This window comes from Antechinus flavipes, chromosome 2 (genome assembly GCF_016432865.1).
Source record: "Antechinus flavipes isolate AdamAnt ecotype Samford, QLD, Australia chromosome 2, AdamAnt_v2, whole genome shotgun sequence".
Classification (NCBI taxonomy): Eukaryota; Metazoa; Chordata; class Mammalia; order Dasyuromorphia; family Dasyuridae; genus Antechinus; species Antechinus flavipes.
In genome coordinates, this window is record NC_067399.1 from 151,726,221 (window position 1) to 151,746,692 (window position 20,472).

Below are 20,472 nucleotides of genomic sequence, written 5' to 3' on the forward strand. Positions count from 1 at the left end.
GTATAATTGGAAAAGCAACAGAAAGTATGGGTTTTACATTTTGTATTACAAACAATTATTTCATGAAGAGGGAAATATGCTTTAATGTGTATACGTGAAAGTTATGTTTAGAAAAAAATACTATGCTGTTTTTTGGACAACGTTGGGTTATATTATTCCTGTCTTATAGTTGATGGCATCATTAATTAACATGGTATATGCTAGGTCAGGTGTGGGGAACCTTTGGCCCACAGGCCATATAAATCCCTTCAAATCATTTGCTCATCAACTATAGGGGAAGATGATCTGAAAGCCAGATAAACTAATCTCTTTCCCACTGCTTGAGTTCTCTAAATTGATAATTTTGTACAGCATGTGAATGATGTTATAAATATCCAAATTGCTCTTGGCAAAAAAAGGTTCCCCACTTTTATGCTATTTTCTAGGAATACAAAAGCAAAGAATGAATGAATGAAAAAAATTATTAATTGCTTACAATATGCATAGAACTCCACCAAATATTGGGTAGATAAATTGCTCTCAATGAGCTCACATTCTAATGACGGAGACAACACATAGAGAACATTTCAGCTGCAAGACCCAAGATGTTATAGTGCAGTAACAAACCAGATGAAATGCGTTATCTTTAAGTCATTTGCTCTGATAGAATCCTATCAGTTTCTGATACATCATTTGAATAGAACCAAGGACTTTGGTGACAAGAACTATTTTTCCTCTATCTTGAGTAGCTGTTGCTATGTAATTCTCAGAAGCAGTTTCCAGCTCACATCTCTTCAGGGTTACTTCCCAAGATGAAAGGATGGACTGAATAGTTTGGAAGCAGGACCAGTGATTTGGGTTTGAGGTTAAGAAGGAAGGTGTAATCCTACTAGAGTTTTTGGGCTTATCTGCTTATGGGTGGTTAGTATTGGTTAGTGGTTGACTTTGATATTGGTGAGGAAAATGGGTTTCTTCTCTATAGTGATTTCTTCTTCCAAAGGTTTCTGTAGGGGTTGGTAGGACTGGGAGGATCAATGGGGCACTGCTATTCCTAAAGCTCTTGGGTTTGGGTCCTGGGCAATCTTGAAATAGAGTATGAGGAAAGAGAGTAATGATGCTGTTAGTCTGACTTGCCTTGGACCTCCCACATCCTAGCTCCCTCTCAGAATACCTTCCTGATTCAGTTAGGTTGGCCTGCTTGCCTAGTAGGTTGGTGGAGATGGCTAGGCCCTTTTCCACAGGACTTGCTTCCCCAGATGAAGGCTACAGGGGTCAGACTGGCAGCAGGAATGATGGTCTGGGGGTACTGATATTCCTAAGGCTTTTAGGTTCAGATGGTATCTCCATTTGGACTTATGGAAAGGTGGCAGTTGTTGAGGTTGTTAGGGGTGGTGGAAAGAGGAGGAAATAAGCATTAATATAGCACCTACTATGTGGTATATGTACTTTGCAAATATTATCTCATTTGATCCTCGTAACCTTGTGAGGCAGTTGTTTCCCCCATTTTATAGTTGAGGACTTCCCAAGATCACACAGTTAGTAAGTGTCTGAGGTTAGATTTGAACTCAGGACTTCCTGATTTCAGAGCTAGTGCTCTAGCCATTGTGCTACCTGTGTCTCTAGTTACCTGGTAGTTTGACTCAGTTGGCACTAAGTGTCTCTTGTTTTTTCTTCAGGGAATTTTGCAGTCCTTACTCTCAGAATGCTTACATTTTAATACAAATATGTTTAACATTAAGGAATAAGGTTGGCATGCCATACTCAACTCTTTTATCTACAAGTGCTTTTCTGCTTTGGACAGAGCCATGAGATCTAGATGGGGGTCAGTCTTGAAGGTCTTATAGGACTTTTAATAGAGAGGAGGTAGGCTTCATTGTCTTACACCCTGGCTTATTAACCCCATCTCCAATCCCCTGAAAAAGCTAAAGCACAAATTACTCTCACAAATTGACTTCAGGGTCATGATCTATCTACTTCATCACCAGGCTGCCTCTGGCCCCCTCTTTTAACCTTGCAGGTGGACTCAATGAGCGCTTCTTGGTTATGGGAGGAAAGAAAGGGGAACTTACTTTCTTTCTCTGTGTCAGGATGAAAATAGAAGACAAAAACCAAGGACCTGACCAAGTCTGCTTCCTAATTTTTGGCTTCCATCCTGATTCTCTCCTTCATCCCATACACAATCTTTTTTTCTTCTTTTTTTTAATCTGACCTGTGCCTTACTCTCTGTTCCTGTATTTCTCTGTGGCTAGAGTTTTTAGTTCTGCTGCCTTAATTCTGGACCACCCCCCTACCAATATGACTAGTGTTAGTCATTAATTCTGAACCTCTACTCACTGTGTAGTAGATCATTACAAGATATTCATATTCCATGTTACTTTGGGCTATATAGCTAATCCTTCCAGGCCTTGAATATGGAGCCAAAGATGAGAACCATACATATTTTTGTAATTAGTAGATTAATTTCTTTTTATCTTGTCTATGGGAAGAGGAAAGTAACCCAACTCAAAACTATTACAAATAAAATTCAGTAAAGCTATATTTATGCAGCTTTCTCCAAGCAAGATAACATTTTATTATTAGAGCACAAAATTATCAACAGAATAGGTCTCTGACTCAGTTTTTACACCAAAGACTCTGAGCTTAAGACTTAACTAATTTTACAAAGTTCAAACAAATAATAGAACAGGGTAGGTCACATCATGGGGTTGAGGACAACATAAGTAGCTATATAATTAAGGTGAGGGAGATAATACGATAGGTTGGAAGTTGGCAATCAAAAGGCTAGCAACAATCCCTTCCTTTCCTCCTGTGACCAGAAATCCTTGAAAAATAGCTTAGTGGCATAAAGATATTAGACCAGATTCTTTGGTATTCACCTGTATCCCCCATAACAGATTTTCTTGAGACAAGAATAGAACAGAGATTAGTAGAACTGAGTTTCCAAGCTTAACTCCTAAAAAAGACCAGCTGAATTTCTAAGCTAAGTTTAAAGAAAAGAACTATAACTTGGGTAGTTACAGGACAAAGACAATTAATTGTAAATAGGCTCAATGAAAAATGATAAAGAATTAAGTTAATCTTCTTAAAACCCAAATCTTGCAATTTTCACATCATTCTTTTTTTTTTTTTTTTTTTTTTTTTTAATTCTTTTGGTTTCAGTGGGAGAACCAATTAACCAGGAAGCCTGGGAATGGCTCTACAAGGTGGTGGGAGATAGCAAGTGCACACTAGTAGACACCTGGTGGCAGACAGGTAACAAAGCAATATTACTAACAGTGTCAAGATAAGACAAAGATTGGTTTGATAAAGGAAGCAATGTGTTGGAGTTTCCAATATAAATATTCTTACATTAGTCCCTTCTGATAGTAAGGTTTTTATGGTTCTAGTCTATGTGCCATCATGAATTTTATAAGGATATTTCTAAAGAAGCCTGGATACTAAATTTTTAACTCTGATAGGAAAATTTTTTTAAACTTTTAAATGAGTACAGGTTTTCTATTATCCAATTTTTTAAACTTTTAAATTAGCATAGTTTTTCTTTCTTTTTTAAATATTTGAAACAGTATTAATATATGTATTACAAAAGACCATTCTAATTTGCTGAATGCAGCTTGTGGAAATCATCCATCTGCTATAAAGTTCATTTGAGCAGAGATGAAACCAGGCTGATGAAGAACACAGTTCTGAATGGACAATAATCACATCATGCTCAGAATGGCAGGGACATTTTAATTCTATGTAATCAGAGTAATTTAGTTTTGCAAAACACTTCATATAGGTTCTGCAAATCAATGTAAATTGATTTAGAATGAGAAACTATATATTACATTATTATTTATATATATGTATATGTTTTATGTTAAATGCTTATGTGTATTATATTTGTTATCAAATAAAAGGCATCATTTAATTCTGTATCAAGTCATAGTATATGGAAATATATACAAATTAAAAAATGATACCTTGCCCCTTAATGAATTTAGCTTTTGTCTGACAAATGCAGGAATTACAAAGTCATCTGCAAAATTCATAAAATGAATATAATTGGAAGTCATCTGGGCCCCTGTACCACAAAATTTAATTTGCTTTCTGATATCACTTAATTTCTCAGTCTATCTACTGGTCAATTTCCTTTCTAAAATAGAATACATATAAATTCAGAAAATTCAAATTTTGCAGGTATATAATCACCATGAATTTATTAATAGGGATAATTCTTTGTACTTGGAAGTTTGCAGAATGAATAGGTTGAGATAATATGTATAATATTCTTTGGTCCCCTTAAAAGCAATTCTAGATAAGTACAAAATATCTCTCCTTATGCTAACTTACAATTTTCCTTACTTGCATATATATTTTTTTTTTTGGCCTTTCATGTTTATCTTTTTTGGCCTTTCTGTTTTCAAAAGAAGTATATCAAATTCCTCCTACTGCTCTGGTTTTGCTATCTTATTTCTTTCTTTCTTTTTTAAAATAGCTTTTTATTTACAAGTTATATGCATGAGTAATTTTACAGCTTTGACAATTGCCAAATCTCTTAATCCAATTTTTCCCCTCCTTTCCCCCATCCACTCCCTCAGACGGCAGGTTGACCAATACATGTTAAATATGTTAAAGTATAAATTAAATACAATATAAGCATACATGTCCAAACAGTTATTTTGCTGTACAAAAAGAATCGGATTTTGAAATGGTGTACTATTAGCCTGTGAAGGAAATCAAAAATACTTGCATATTCTTTATATAGAAACAGGAGGCATTTGTATTGCTCCACGGCCTTCTGAGGAGGGGGCTAAGATCATCCCTGGCATGGCCATGAGACCCTTTTTTGGAATTACTCCAGTTCTGATGGATGAAAAGGTGAGTTTAAGTTCACATCAAATCTTATTTGTGTTGTAAACCTCCTCATATTCACACTGCTTTTACTCAAACCTCAAGACCTACTTGTGCTTTTCTAATTGCCGTTTTCTTGTAGAAGAATGCCCTTTTCATCATTGTTCCCTAAATATCTAAATAATTGCATAATGGTAGAGATAGGCATTAGACACAAGTCTCAGGACTTGGGAACCAGTGGTACTCATTAACCTTTTCTTCCCTAGCAGCTATTCTTTCCCATGCTTCATAGCCCACTATTCATATTGAACTTGGATTTTACTATAGCACTAAGATAATTTTTAGATGAACTACACCTTTTAACTCAAACACCAAGTTGCTATATCTTCTACATCCTGCTAACCCATCTTGAGACCACTAATATCAAGAGAATGTCTTATAGCTTTTTTTTTTTTTTTAAAGTCCAACAAGTAATGGACAATTATTGGCAGCTTCAAGTACCCTTTGTTTTGCACGCATAGCCTTTTGGGTCAAATAGTCATATAACCTAACAATTAGAGATTGTACTTCACCAAAATATTTTATTCTGCAATTTTGCCCTGTTTAGCTAGCCAAGTCCATTCCTTTCTTTATTAGAAAGAGGTTGAAAATTCCTCCATCCCCTACTTAGTATTAACATGGAATTCATGTGATTTCCCTATAATATTTCACATACACAATGGTTCCTTGTCCTTTTGTTAATATATAATATTTAATAGTGATATTCCCCTCAATTTTTCTTTCAGATAACTGACATTTTCATCTGCCTTAGATTTAAATTTTCTAAAGGGCAGAGACTACATTTCTATAACTTGTTTCATATAATGCCTGGCAAAAGTATTGGATAGTGTACTTGGTAATAATCTTCAGTCTGGGGGAGATATTCTTACTAGAGATGAAGAGTCAAAGGGAATTTTTTTTAGGGGACAGGTACTTTTCATTCTTTCCTTCATATCAAACATCTAAGAAAACAATACTAACTGCAAGCTTCTTCCTCAGTTCTGCAAATCTCCACCAGAATCTATTTTCTGATGAGTCTTTTTGTTTGTTTCTTTTTTGATCTTTTGATTTTTAGGGAAAAGTCATAGAAGGTGGTGATGTCTCTGGTGCTTTGTGTATTTCTCAGGCTTGGCCTGGCATGGCAAGGACAATATATGGAGACCATCAGAGATTTATTGATGCATACTTCAAAGTTTATCCAGGTAAGAGTGTATAAGTAAGTGACTTGGTATAGCTTAAGGACATGATAAAATCTAAGCTCAGCAAAGTAGTGCTTTCTTGCTTCATGGAAACAATGAGCGATGAAGAAAGAGTGAGGAAAAAAAATGAGGAAAATGTAAATTAAGGCAGGAAATTTTTGTCTTGTGTTATTGGGTTTAAAACTGAAAAAACAATACATACTACCTCCTATTGTTGGAAGGAATGATGTTTATTTAGTGTTTTCCTTCAAAGATCTTAGAATTTCATGAATATTAATTGGACCTCATTTTCTTAATCACCTTTAAACAAATATTGATAAACTTTACTCTTTCTGAGATTTTATTAGTGTAGAAACTCCAACAATGGAATACAGATTGCAATATTCTATAACTTGAGAGTTTCTGTGGCTGAAAAAATCATTCCTTTGAAGTCAACTTAGTAATGAAGTTGTTCCAGGCTTACATTTAGGCCATTACTTGGACAATAGAAAACAGGTCCATCTCTAGGATTGTACTTGAACCATTTTTTTTTTTATTAAGACCTGTTGGAGCTTTTACTCTGTTATCATAGCTTTCAAAAAGCAAATTATTTTTCATATCATGGTGAGGTATCAAAATGCTTCTTTAGCATAAAAAGTATTTACATAAAACATTCAAATAAATAAGACTTCGCTTAGAGTCCTCACTAAATACTATTATAGTCCAGGACTAAATACAATTATAACACATGTTATATTAATAAAAGGACAAGTACCTATTGTAGAGAGTTGTTCAGTCATTTTTCATTCATGTCTGACTTAACCCTTTTTAGGGTTTTCTTGGAAGAAATATTGGAGTGGTTGGCCATTTCCTTCTCCAGCTTATTTTACAAATGCAGAACCAGGGAAATAGGGTCAGAGAACTTGCCCAGGGTCACACAGCTAATAAGGGTCTGAGGCTGGATTTGAATTCATGAAGATGAGGCTTCCTGACTTCAGGCCCAGTGCTCTATCCACAGTGTCACCTACTGTGGATGAATTAAGGTGAAATCCATATGAATTCTTTGTTTATGCTTATCTGGAGGCTGGAGGAATTCTCAGCTTCTTTTCCAATAATGAAAAGTCTGCTACTTTATTAACTGTGTAATCTTGTACAGGTCACTTAAAATCCCCAGACCTCTGTTTTCTTTGGGATAATGAAGTCACACTTGATCTCCTGGGTTCCTTCTAGCTCTAAATCCTATAAGAATGACTTAAAAAAAACCCCTACCCTTCCTAAGCTGGCTTGTGAAAGTAATGGAATTCTAGACAGAAGACTCACAATTTTCACTGAGAGGAGATGGGAATGTACAGTTGAATAAACCCTGGACTCTAGGAGTCATTCTTGGGTTCAAATTCCAGCTTTATGAAAAAAGGGCAAGCTATTTCCATCCTCTGAGCTCAAGTTTCCTCATCTTTGCAGTAAGAACTAATTAAACCAAATGATCTCTAATGTCTTTTCCAGTTTTAAATCCTGAGAAAATGATCATGCCTTAAATCATAAACTCAAAGTTATTTACAATTTGTTTAAAATGTGTATATTAACTTGAAACAAATGTATTCTCTTGCTTTCATGTATCCTTCTGCTATATTTTCTATGCATTTAATTTTATTGGTCCTTTTGATCTTAGCCTTTAATTTCTAAGTCATTTACTATATTTTCTAGACTAATGATTCCAGGGATGATTCACTTTGACCACTAGAATTTTTGTTTTTAAACTTCTGTCACTGGAAGGATATTAACTCTGGCAAGATCTTTCTCAGGATTAAGTTTTCATTTGCTGATACTAAACTCTTTTATTATACCAGGTCATTATTTCTCTGGTGATGGTGCTTATAGGACTGAGGATGGATATTACCAGATAACCGGACGGATGGATGATGTTATAAACATCAGTGGTCATCGGCTAGGAACTGCAGAGATTGAAGATGCACTGGTAATTCACAAAGAAAAGTTGTCATTTTCCTAATTGCTCCTTTGCAACTACCTCATTTCTTAATATCTTGAATTAGGGGGTGGGAAGCAGGTGTATTGGTATATATCGAACTTGGGGATTAATTATCTACTGAATTTGGTTATTTAGTTTCATGTTTTTTTCTTGTCTCTTTATATTATCAGGCTAACCATCCTGCTGTGCCTGAAACAGCAGTGATTGGCTATCCTCATGACATAAAAGGAGAAGGTGAGTGTTAAAGAAGAGATATAATTTATGAGTTATTTGAATTTCTTATACAAATTATGAAAGAACATTGAAAATAGGGGTCCTTGAGTTCAGATCTGGTCTCAGACACTTAACACTTCCTAGCTGTATGACCCTGGTAAGTCACTTAACCCCAATTGCCTCAGCAAAAAAAAAAAAAAAAAAAAAAATAGGGGTCCCTAGCTGCGAGAAGAAGAGTATAATGCAGTTCTTTTCTTCTCTTTCCTCCCTAATGGGCAAATTATCATTTGAAATAAAAGGTAGGCATTCTATGTAGTAATAAAAAATGTCTGAAATTGATCCATAATAAATGTGTATTATTTGAAGATGGCACTAAAAGAGAAGTGAGTGTCTTTTGAGAATCACTGGAAGGGAAGTTATGCCCTCCTCACATTCTCTGAATGCTTATAAAGGAATCCATGATACTTCTCCCAAAGTCTATTTATCATTTTGTCTTATAATAGAATCCCCCTCAATTTTTTGGTTTCTTGTAGTTTTTTGGCTCCACAAGAAAGTCCAAATACCTAAAATCCTGTTTCCTTCAAAAATTTTATAATAACCCAGTGACCTCTTGTGAGTTTGCTGAGTGTGACAATTTTTGACCCTGGATAAAATAGTGAAGTTAAAAAAAAAGCCTACCAATGCATAACAAGTTGCTAAGTATGTCCTAGATCCTCTCTGGTTTTCTCTTCTTATTGCTTCCTAAGCTATCATCTTATATCTAAATTTTCTTTAAATAAAAACCAGTTAAGGATCTTTTGTAATTATATATTTGATTATCCATCTATTTTGGGCTTAAGTTTTACATAAGAAAATTTCTTATCCATCCCAAAGTTTTGGTAGTTTCTTGTTGCTTTATAGTCTTTTATTTCTCTTTTCTATTCTTGAGCTTGGATTGTTTGCCAAGAAAATTTCCACTGCTCTCCAGCTTTGTTTCCTCTCATAGAAAGGATTAGGATAGTCAACATGAGGCTGGAGAGTATGAGGTTAGAATTTTTTTTTATTTCATTTGAAAATTTTTGTTGAATGCTTACTTGGTTTAAAACCAAAATACAAGTAGTATTTGGTAAGCATCACAAAAATGCTATAGTTAACAAGTAATATTGGAGTTTGTAGGTTCAAGAGATCATTTCTTTGTGGGGGAAGCCAGCCATGGCTTTTTGTGGGATATGAGATTTTGTGTTGAGTTTTGAAGGATAAATAAAATTTTGATAGGTAGATGGTGGAAAGGACAATCAAGAATCATGGAGTGCTTATGAACAAAGACATAAATCCAGGAAAAAACAAGATAGAGGTTTGTGAATACCTTGCTTTGACTACTATGTAGAATTTGTAAAGGGAAGTAAAAGGAGTAAAGAGGTGGAGGAAATTTGGCAGCAGGCCACAATTTCAGGAATGATTTTAGGAAATATGGATTTTAGTCCCAGTTCTATGCTCTCTCTCACCTTGAGTAAGTTACTTTTAAATTCTCTGAATCTCAGTTTCCTCATCTCTTAAGATGAGACAACAGTATGTTTCCCACTTTCCTTCAGGTCAATCGTGAGGAAATTAACTGATAAATCAGTATATAAATGTGAGGTATTATTATTTACAAATGGCCTTTTATTTTCTCATCTCTAAAACCTCTGTTGGTATATTGGATAATAGTTCTCAGCCCCTTGGGCTTATTTCTTGAGACCTTTCTTTTTCTTCTTTACTCCAAATATCAGTAAGATATTTGCTTTCAAGTAGAATATATTCTTCAAAGGACTTTAAAAGAGTAAAGACTCTCATCTTCATCTCTATTCAAGAGATCTTACACATCTACTCTCATTGCCCAATAATTATCAGGAAACCTGCCAGTATCACTCAACAAATTGTAATTAAACTATTGCCTGTGGGATAAATTTTGGGATCCTTTTTTCCAAAGGTTCTTTTCAATTGGGTCTCAATCTATTTTTCTACACTCATTATATATATATTCTTATCTCCCACTTAGAGCACAGTTAAACAGGTCTTTTCTTCTCTTCCTCATGCATGACAATCCAACTTTCTCCATTCCTTCTCTCTACTCTTGCAAGGCTACATGTCTATAGTATATAATACTCCCATTCAACTCATAGAATCTCTCATTTCCTTCAGGACAAAGTTCATCTTCTCTACAAAGATTTTCCTGATACCCACAATTGCTGGTGCTCTTGTTGTATTTATTTTGCATGTTTTTATTTACGTACATGTTGTCTCCCTTGAAAGAATGTGTGCTCCTTGCTAGCAGCAATTATTTCATTTTTTTGTCTTTGTAAAACTTAGAACCTTACAATGTCTGGTATATAGTAGGTTCCTTAAAAAGATGGCAAGATTTCTCTGCACCTAGCTGACATCTAGTCTGAAGAATGTTGTATTTGTGCCAAGGAAAACATATATATGTATGAAATTAATCTATATATGATTTCTCAGCCAAATAGCCAAGAACTTAGAAATAAAAATATTTCTTTATCTGGCTTTCATTTTGGTTGTTCAAAAATCTGGACTCAAGTAACTATCTTAAACACATAATATTATTTATGATTGTTTGAGCTAAGAAAAACACGGTTTTCTGTATTTGATTATTCTACTTTGTGTTGGAATAAATTTCCCCTTTTCTCTATCTTCTCACAAAAAGAAGTATTATCCTTTCTCCTTAAACTTCACATAGCACTTATTTTATATTTTATTTGAATCTTCATCCCCTATTAGACTGTAAGCTATATCTCCTCAAGTGTTTATCATATTACTCTAAAGAGAGATTAATAAATGTTTGTTGAATGAATGTCCTTTCAGGGTTTGATTTGCTTTGATGACCTCTCAGTAGGTAAGCCCAAAGGGAAATGAAATAAGGAGAAGGGTTTGGGGAGAGATTCATTTACTAGAAATTTAGTTCTGGCTCTACCTTATCAGAGATATTTTCAGTTCAGGTAATTGGGAAAGGACAGGAAACCTATTGTTCTGTGAGTATGGCAAAGTGAGCCATTACTATCCATTTCTATCATTGACCCCTAATTACTCTTTCCTCAGTTTCTAATCCTTAATAGTTTTGCAACTGAGACCTCTCAAGATCACTGCTCACTGATGTCTAGTATAATATCTTTACAGGTTGTACTCTCTACAATGGTTCCTGGACTTTCTGCCTAGTTTCTGGACAACTCTCAACTATATTTTTAAAAATAACTTTTTCCCTTCTCTCCCTTTAAATCAATCCAACCTGTTAAAAGACAAAAAGAAAAAATAGGGTTTGGCTTACTATAACAAATCATTTCTCTACTTGCCCATACAATTCAATCAGAGTTGAGGAACTGGAAGAATAAATTCTAGAAAGTTTTTGACATATTTCTTTTGGGAAAAATAAAAAAAAAATATTGAATATTTATTAGTTGAACATCCCAAGTACCTGGGATTAAGATATTCCTGTTAATATTAGTTCTAACTGTTACACAGATAATTTTATTAACCATGTATTTCAAAACATGTATAGCTTCCAAAGTATTCTGGGAATCAATGCTAAACTAAATTGCTTTTGAGATTGTCTTAAAATGTGTACTTTCTTACGTATAGTTATCAAAAGATTATATGAATGTGCAATGATATCACAGAAAGCCAATATGGTATTTGAGAATAATTCCTATAATTGATATTGCTTATTATAATGCATCTTAAGAAACTTCAATCTGATGTTTCATTTTTACTTCACTCAATTCAGTAAACATTTATTGAGTGCCTGTTATCTGCAAAATACTGCTGTAGACATTATATGTATCAGGGAAAGGGGAATTATGAAGATAAATCATAATGCCTATGTTCAGCTTATAATTTAGGATAATAGGATCCATTATTTCACTGATGCAGATACTTGATCTATCTAAGTTGCAAGGTCTCTACAACTTCAAAGTCTGTCAATGAAAAATGTTTTGGCTGAAAAATTCATTTCTTATGGTATATCTATCTCGTGGCAAGCTTCTCCGATCTTTATTATGCTAATTCTCAAATAAAGGCTTGTCCTGCAGGATTTCCCATATTGATAGGACTGATTAGAACTTAGGTTTTGCCAGCATAGGCACTAAGAAGCTGGGTTTACCTTTAATTCATATGAGGCATAAGAATAGGACTTTACTGACATTATGGGAAATAAAGTATAGAAATACATATATATGATAGATAAACACTACAAAAAGAGGGGAAAAATAAATACTGTGGGAGTAGAGAAAGAAAATTACTTCCCATTTGGTGAATAAGAGAACTTCATAGACAGTGCAGTATTTGAGTTTGACCTTGAGGGAATGATTAGATTTTTGTAAATGGAGACAAAGAAATTTTAGATGGATATAAAAAGATAAGGAGACACAGAGTATTTAGGGGTAATGTCAATGAATCTAGTTTGGTTGGAGCAAAGGATGCATGAAGCAATGTAGTGGAGGATAATGCTCGAAAGATTAATTGGAACCAGAATATGGAAGTCCTTGAATAGCAAACTAGGGATTAGGACTATTTTGTAGATGATAGGGAAATTATTGACATTTTTTTGAGCAGAGGATTAATATGATCATGTCCAAAGGAGTTGAAGGGTATAAAATTCATGGAACAGAAGAAATGGTTGAAAAAACTAAGAATAAGTAATATGAAGAAGATAAGATTTCAAAGGACATGATACTTGTCTCCAAGTATGTGGAACATTATCATATGGAAGAACTGGGCTTGATATCTTTGGCCCAGAAGGAAAACCAAGAAGTAAAAATTAGGTTTGATTTCAGGAAAAGCTTCCTAATGATGAGAACTGTTCCAAAGTGGAGTAGTTTGCCTTGAGAGATATTTCCACCCATCAGAGGTCTTCAGGATAGGATAATAGGATAATGGATGATGATTTGCTAGGTATTTCTGTTTTGAAGTATGAGTTGCATTAAATAGCCACTGAAGTCTCCACTTTTAAAAATTTTGTAATTCTAGTTGAAAAATTGGTTGGTACTCCAAGGTAACAAAAGTTTTTCAATTCTGGAACACATCTTTAAATTTAAGGCAAAGATAGCAGTGTGAGTACCTTTGCAGTATAGTTATGGTGTTTTTGGTAGGATTGTTAACCTATTATTTAATACTCAATTATATTGTCAATGAATTTAGTAAAAAAAAATTGGTTAAATAATAACACAGAGCAAAAGAAATCATTTTTAGAAGATGATTTGTATTCTAACATTTCATCTCTTTCCTTTTCTTTCAGCTGCATGTGCTTTCATAGTACTGAAAGATGATATAGATAATCCAGACATCATCCTGAAAGAACTCAAATCAATTGTTGCCACCAAGATAGCCAAATATGCAGTGCCTGATCAAATTCTGGTGAGTGAGGCCCCAAGTTATACACATTTATTAACTGCAAAAAAATTTTTTTTGTCCCAGTTCAGTAGAGTTACTGCTTTTTATTATATTGCAGTGGCTTCGTGATCTCAATGATATGGGCACTGTCTTCAGTGGTACAAGCTACAACCCTTATTTGGCTTCTCATCCTGTGCTTCTTTTATCCATGTACCCATAAGTCCTATAGAGATTAGCTTGCTAGGCCTGATCCATGGGCATCACTTCTATATTTAGTCTGACCACCTATTATCTCTTGCTGTCATTATATGACAGGCACCTCTCTTTTTCGATCTTAAATATCTTGATGTTTTATGCCATTTGTATGTAAGTTATCATTGGCAATATACTGTGGCTAATTTAGGATGACTATGGCTCTTCATTAATCTTTGGATAATAAGTAACATTGATTCTTCAAAAATTGTGGCATTTAATGCTTCATGGATACTCTTAGGGAGAATGTCATGGAGAGAATGTTAATACAAGGAATCCTTCTTATCAGAATATTTATTATCTGGTTCTCACAGGTACAAGGGAACATTTTGATTTGGTTTGGATCTGACTTCAATGGTATATTAAGTCCTGTTGTGGAAACTCCTCTTTATTAATATAGGTCATCAGGTTTTCTGTACAGGATGGCTTACTTTTGGGAGATGGGAACATCTATGTATTTTCATTGGGTGTTCAAGACAGTGATTATTTAGATTTTTCTAAGTATTATAGCAGACATAAGATTTGTGGAACATTGATAACTGTCATATGTTAGACCACCAAAGACATTCAGTTATGGAAGGTTTGGGTCCATACAAAGGCATGTTTGGGGAATCTCTAGGGAATGTGATGAAGACAGCATTGAAAGTATTTAACACAATGCTCAAAACTTTGGAAAGGGGGAGAGGGCAGGTGGAAGGTACTAGGGGTACGTATCTCACTTCTGACTCATATTGTCTGCATGATCATGGGCAAGTCATTTAATTTCTCAGTGCCCCAGATAACTTTCTGAGAACAATAAATTGTGGAAGATTTGCTGATTTCCCAGTTTCACAATGAGATCAGAGATTTTAGGTAAGACACTATATAAAGACAATTCTGCTTGTGTATTGAGTAAATGGCCTGGAACCAGAAAGTCTTCTCAAATTCTCTGAGATATATTTAGATTTGGGGGATGTTGAGTAACATGCATCAAGGTACCCTGATTTAATTTACAGGAGAGGAAAATTTTTAACTAGAGATGAACATAGAAGGGGTGCCTCAGAGAACCCTGTTAAGAGTTAAGACCTTTTGGATTCCTTATATATCCTTTGACAAGACTTTTTCCTTTAATCAGGAATATATGCTGACCTTGGATACCATTCATTATCCTGTTAACACCATATTGTTGGGTAAAGAATTTAAGTGGAAACATTGGTGTTTACTTATATCCATTGTCCCAAGTGACCTCTTTACACATAAAATAAATTGAATGCTAGGCAAAGAAGATAGAAGTGCAAGAGAAGTATACTTAAACATGATGCTCTTATTTATTATGAATGGAGTGTGTTTGGTGTAGACACCCATCTCCATAAAAGTAAGGAAATTAAAGAAAAAAGAGAAATATTTATAAGTGATAGTCAATTGTAAATTTCAATATGGGGTTCACGTTCTACTTGTCAAGATTAGCTTTACATTGGAGACTAATACAGAAATCTGGAAGAATACTATGACAAGAAACTTTCATCCTATAAGGTATATATAGAGTGCATCATTGGGAACTACCACTCAAGGAATCTCTCTATAGGATGAATTATAAAAATCAATTTATTTTAAAAAATTACTTTTTTATGTGAAGTAATAAAGTGGCCCAGAGAAAACACCTTTTCATTTTATCACTCAATTAGATTCTCTTTATAGCTATCTTCAGTTCCTAATAATGATGGTATAATTTCCAAATTATAATAATGTCCCCCTCTCTTTTCTTTTTCTTATTAGGTGGTAAAACGTCTTCCAAAAACTCGGTCTGGAAAAGTCATGAGGAGACTCTTAAGGAAAATAGTCACTGACAGTACTCAGGATATGGGAGACATTACCACTCTGGAGGACCCTTCAGTAATTTCTGAAATTTTAAAAGCCTATCAGAAACACAAAGACAAGTTATCTGCCTCTTAATAGAGAAGAAATGTGCATCAACGTGGAAGTTCTAAAATGTGCTCGGCCAAAACCAAATACAACAGTTCCTTATTGTCTTTTTTCAGGACAAATTCTGAAATTGGTTTGTTTTCAAAAGGAAAAAGTTCTTTACAATCACCTCAGAATCTACTGATTATACATAAGGCCTGTTGTGTTTACCCTAGCCTCACCCTCTTTTTGTTCCCCTTGAAGAAGAACTAGTAATGCAATTAATAAGAGGCAAAACTAAAGTTGAGATTTATTCATCTTCATGAAAATGGAACTAATTTGAATTTTGGGAAAAGGGTTGATGGTAAAAGGGATTTATTTATCAACTTCATATATTAGTGGCCCCTTGAGATACAAAAGATACAAAAGTTAAAATGTGCCTTCTTGAAAGATTTAAAATTACAAGCAATATTTTTTCCCATATGGTTCTAGGTATAATAGCTGTAGAGTCTTTATTTTTATACTTTCTTATTTGAGAACAGCATACAGAGAATTTTAATGTATGAATTTATTTGTATACATTCTTTGTAACATCATTATAGAATAGATAGCTACAGTTATAAAAAATCATTTTAACTCTTACTGAGTGCAAATGACATGGGTACATTTTTACTCATAAAGTTTAAGGAATTTTAGAGACAGGTATTGAAAATAGAATGATTAATCAACACAATCATATTAATTATGTCTTGATGTCTTTCAAATGATCTCATTTTGCCTATTAGGACTACATCTCATTATATAGACAGAACAGAATTAATTTTCTAAAAGCTTGGCTATAAATTTGTTGAACCTTAAGTTGTGGACAATTCATTCATTTTTGTTGTTGTTGTTGTTCCGGATGGAATTTTTTTTCCCTCAGAATTCTTTTTGGCTACAGGTCATTAATGCTCTAAACTGTGGCACTGCCAAAAGTAATAATGAAAATTCAAATAATCTATTACAATAAGCACTAAAATCTTTTGTATTCTTGAAAAATATTTTTGGTTCTACATGAATGTGGAGGGGTGGTATAGAAAAAAGGACAGTTCAAAGTTCTGATCAGAAACTAAAAACAAAACAAGAAGTCTGTTTTATACAACTGCCTTACTGTTAATCAAGTAGTTAGTATTGACAATAACAGACTAAAAAATTGTTGACTTAATAGTGAACATTTGGAATATTGTCAATTAAAGTGGCTGATGATAATTAGCTAATATAGACATTAAACATTAGTTATGTAAGTATCACAAATTTTAGTTTGTTCACTATTATGGCTCTTAAAATACAATCACTTAGAGAACAATATACTTAGTATTTTAAATTATTTTATATGTTAGTCAAAGCTCTATTATCTTGTTTGGTTCCCCATGCTTCTTGTAAAGAATTGCCAGTGATAAAAGAAAGACTTCAAAATGTAGGATCTATGGACTTAGAACTGATATGCAAATGAGTTAAAATAAAATAAGTTTACTGTGATGACACAGATGAAAAAGAATGTCATTCTGTTCTACTCAGTGTCATACTAAGGACAAGTTAAAGTATAGGCATAATTAAGAATAAAAAAAAGAAAACCTTTTCAATATTGTTTCATAAAAGGGAGAGATGTACAGGTAGCCCAACAGTTATTCTGAGAAACTCATCTCTCTGGAACACAACTGAGGACCACGAATAATAAATGCTCATTAAAGTGAAGCCAAAAAATTGGCCTCCGAGTTAAAAATGAATTTCACAATATTTGTGTAATGAAGCTCTTTTATTCATTTAAGAAGCCCTTACTCAGAACCTTTTCAGTCTTTTTTTATTCACAATTTAAAATAGTTTGTGTGGCACAGTAGAAAGCATGCTGGATTTGGAGTCAGAGATTCTGCATTCAAATACCATCATTATTGTATTTTTGAATTTGGGCAAGTTATTTAAACTCTTTGGGCCTCAGCTTTCTCACCTATTAAAAAGAAAGATTAGATAACCTTCAAATTTTTGATTTTATGTTCTGTTTTTCAAACTCGGAGAAAAAAAATAACAAAGTAGAAAATCTGAGGAGATTCTTAGTAAAGAAAAGCAATAGCTGTCAGCAAGAAACTATAAAAAGCAGACAAAAGAATTTTAAAAATACAACAATTTTAGACTGTGTAGCAGTAACCAGAAATGATACAGTGATACTCTCAAGGTCTCTCTTTAAAACTTTGGAAGCGATTGTGAGATAAGGGAGACACTGACACAGGATGACTCAATAAAGAGGCTGCTGTGTTCTACCAATAAAACAACTGTGTAGCTCAAAAGAAATGTGAGATGTACAAATTTAGAGACATTTCCATTCCAAAAATTCTCATGGACTTGTGGCAGTTTTCTGAGCTTGTATTGGAATGATTAGACACATATGGGATTAGACACTGTACCTCGACCCCAACATAGTTATGTCATTGTGGTCTTCTTTGAGCACAAAGACCAACCACCAGTACACATGGTGCTGAGCACTTCATGAATCCCTAAAGACATCACTTTATTATTGTGAAATAATAAATTCACAATATGTTGATATGTACAATGATTCTAAGATATGAAAAGATTACCTTTAGTACATTCTGTTAAAGAAAGCAAGAAAAGGAGTAATGTACTTTATAAAGATTTCTATAAAAATGATTCCAAACAAAACTTTGTGTTTGATAAACCAATGATCTGAAAAGCTCAGCTTGTCTGAATGATTTTCTCTTCAAGGGTTCCCGATGTACTAGTAAGGTCTTTATGTACAAAAAAGAAAAAAAATTGCACAACAATCATATGTGCAAAACATCACAATCTACCTTCTACAAGTTGTTTTACAATAAATAATGAGATAATTGGGGGAAAGGGAGAAAATGAACTTATTTGACCAAGAAAGAAATGAATTTTCCACACAACCTTAGAAATAAAAGCTAATTGCTCCAGGGAAATTCTTCAGGGAAATTCAGAGTCTGCAAATAAGCTCCATATGGAGTGATGATTAGAATCTTTTTAGAAAGTCTCTTAGAATTAATCTAAATTAAAGTGCATACTCATATAGGGATTGTATATATAGACATTTTTCTTTTTACTATGCAAAATATAAAGATCTGTCAGGACAGTTTCGTATCGCCAATGTTCTCATAATTCTCAATATCTGTGAATGATCCCTGGATTTCTTGAATGTGATAATAAGCAAAATATATAGTCAGAGGATTTAGAGTTGGAAGAAACTTTAAATATCAGCCATCCAAATTCCTCATTTGGCAGATGAAAATGAGAAGTGACCTGCTCAAGGTCAAATGAAAGACCTGTACACTTTCAATTTGGGGAGGTAAGAGTCACACAAACTGAGGGGAGAAAAGGAATCTTAAGTGTTTTGAGCTATGAATTGAAGAGTGAGGCATAACTTCTTATGGATTGTTTTAGATGAGGTGGGGGTGGGGAGGAAGAAGACATAATCAAAGAAGAGAATTGGAAATATGGCTCACGTTTATCAGACCATAATAATGAAAGTATCATTATCCCCATACACTTGAGAAAACAGGCTCCAAATGGTTAAAGGATTTGCCTAAGGCAGAGTCATAAGTGGTAAAGCCAAGGCTGAACGATAGCTTAGTGGACCGGCCTAATTCAGCACACTTTCCTCCACAACACCTTTCCTGTTCAGTGTCTGGGGAAAGTACCTCCCTCTGTGATGGGGCAGAAAAGAAAAACATCCTGCTGAAGGTGAATTTTGCTATAATTGAGTTCTTTTTCTATGAACAAATGTCAGCGCACACTTTTAAAGAATATGAGTTGAATTCAGTGCTGCTCTAAGTTGGTTTTTCAGTGGACCAGGAAGGCTGAAGGAAATCCTCTGAAATCTCAGTCTTGGCAAGCAATAGGACCTTCCCTCCTTAATTACAACTATTTACAACCTGCTTCCAAGCTACAATTCCTGTTTCACCTTGTACTGTTCCTTTTCTTACAAACTATTTAACAGACAAACCAAATAACAACTGTGTTCCCTAACTATTTCTGTCATCTTCTACCTCTGTGCATTTCTTTGCACTGATTTACTGTTTTCCTTACCTAACTCAGATCAGTCATTTCTGAAGCTTTCGATTTTGTCTCCATACTCAATTGCTCACTATCTGTGGCATCTTTTGCAAGCCATTTAGCTTCTCTAGACTTGTTTACTCATCTGAAAAACAAGGAGGGTGGACCAGATAACATCTAAGGTCCAGCTCTAGAACGCTCATCCAATTTTTCTATGATTGCCCTAGTTGAAAATTATCACCCCTCCTCATATTAAATAATTTTGTTTGCCGCATTCCATTGCATTTTGTATCACACTTATTTGTGTGTAGCTTTTTTATTACATCATATGTGTTTTCAGGTTGGCAAGGATGGTTGGGTTTTTAATCTTTATTTCAGGGCACAAAGCCTGGCACATGCTTAATAAATGTTTATATAATTGTGCCCACCAAATTTGAACCAATAAGAGACAGGACAGGATAAGGTATAATATAATGATGGAGAAAGAAATGCTGGTGAGTTTTTTTGAAGTGGGAAATAGAAAAAAAAAGGGGAGAAATATATGGACAAGTTTTAGCAAACTTTTTAGAAAGTGAAATATTTCAGGATGATCACAATGTACATTTTAGTTTTGTTAATTTTGCTTATTTTCATATAAAAAAAGTTTGCCTTTAAAGAATATCTACTTATTGAGCTGAAATAGAAGAAAAA

General features: G+C 34.0%; 1 protein-coding gene across 1 annotated transcript in view; it reads left to right on the plus strand.

The window, feature by feature from the left end:
• Positions 1-18,445, plus strand: part of ACSS1 (acyl-CoA synthetase short chain family member 1) — a 67,395-nt gene extending 48,950 nt beyond the window's left edge. Inside the window, exons 8-14 of the mRNA XM_051975827.1 lie at positions 3,139-3,231; positions 4,727-4,839; positions 5,927-6,053; positions 7,877-8,004; positions 8,187-8,250; positions 13,493-13,611; positions 15,595-18,445. Coding sequence (XP_051831787.1) covers positions 3,139-3,231; positions 4,727-4,839; positions 5,927-6,053; positions 7,877-8,004; positions 8,187-8,250; positions 13,493-13,611; positions 15,595-15,771 — 821 coding nt within the window. The 3' untranslated portion in view covers positions 15,772-18,445. The remainder of the gene's footprint in view (positions 1-3,138; positions 3,232-4,726; positions 4,840-5,926; positions 6,054-7,876; positions 8,005-8,186; positions 8,251-13,492; positions 13,612-15,594) is intronic.
• Positions 18,446-20,472: the final 2,027 nt, after the last annotated feature.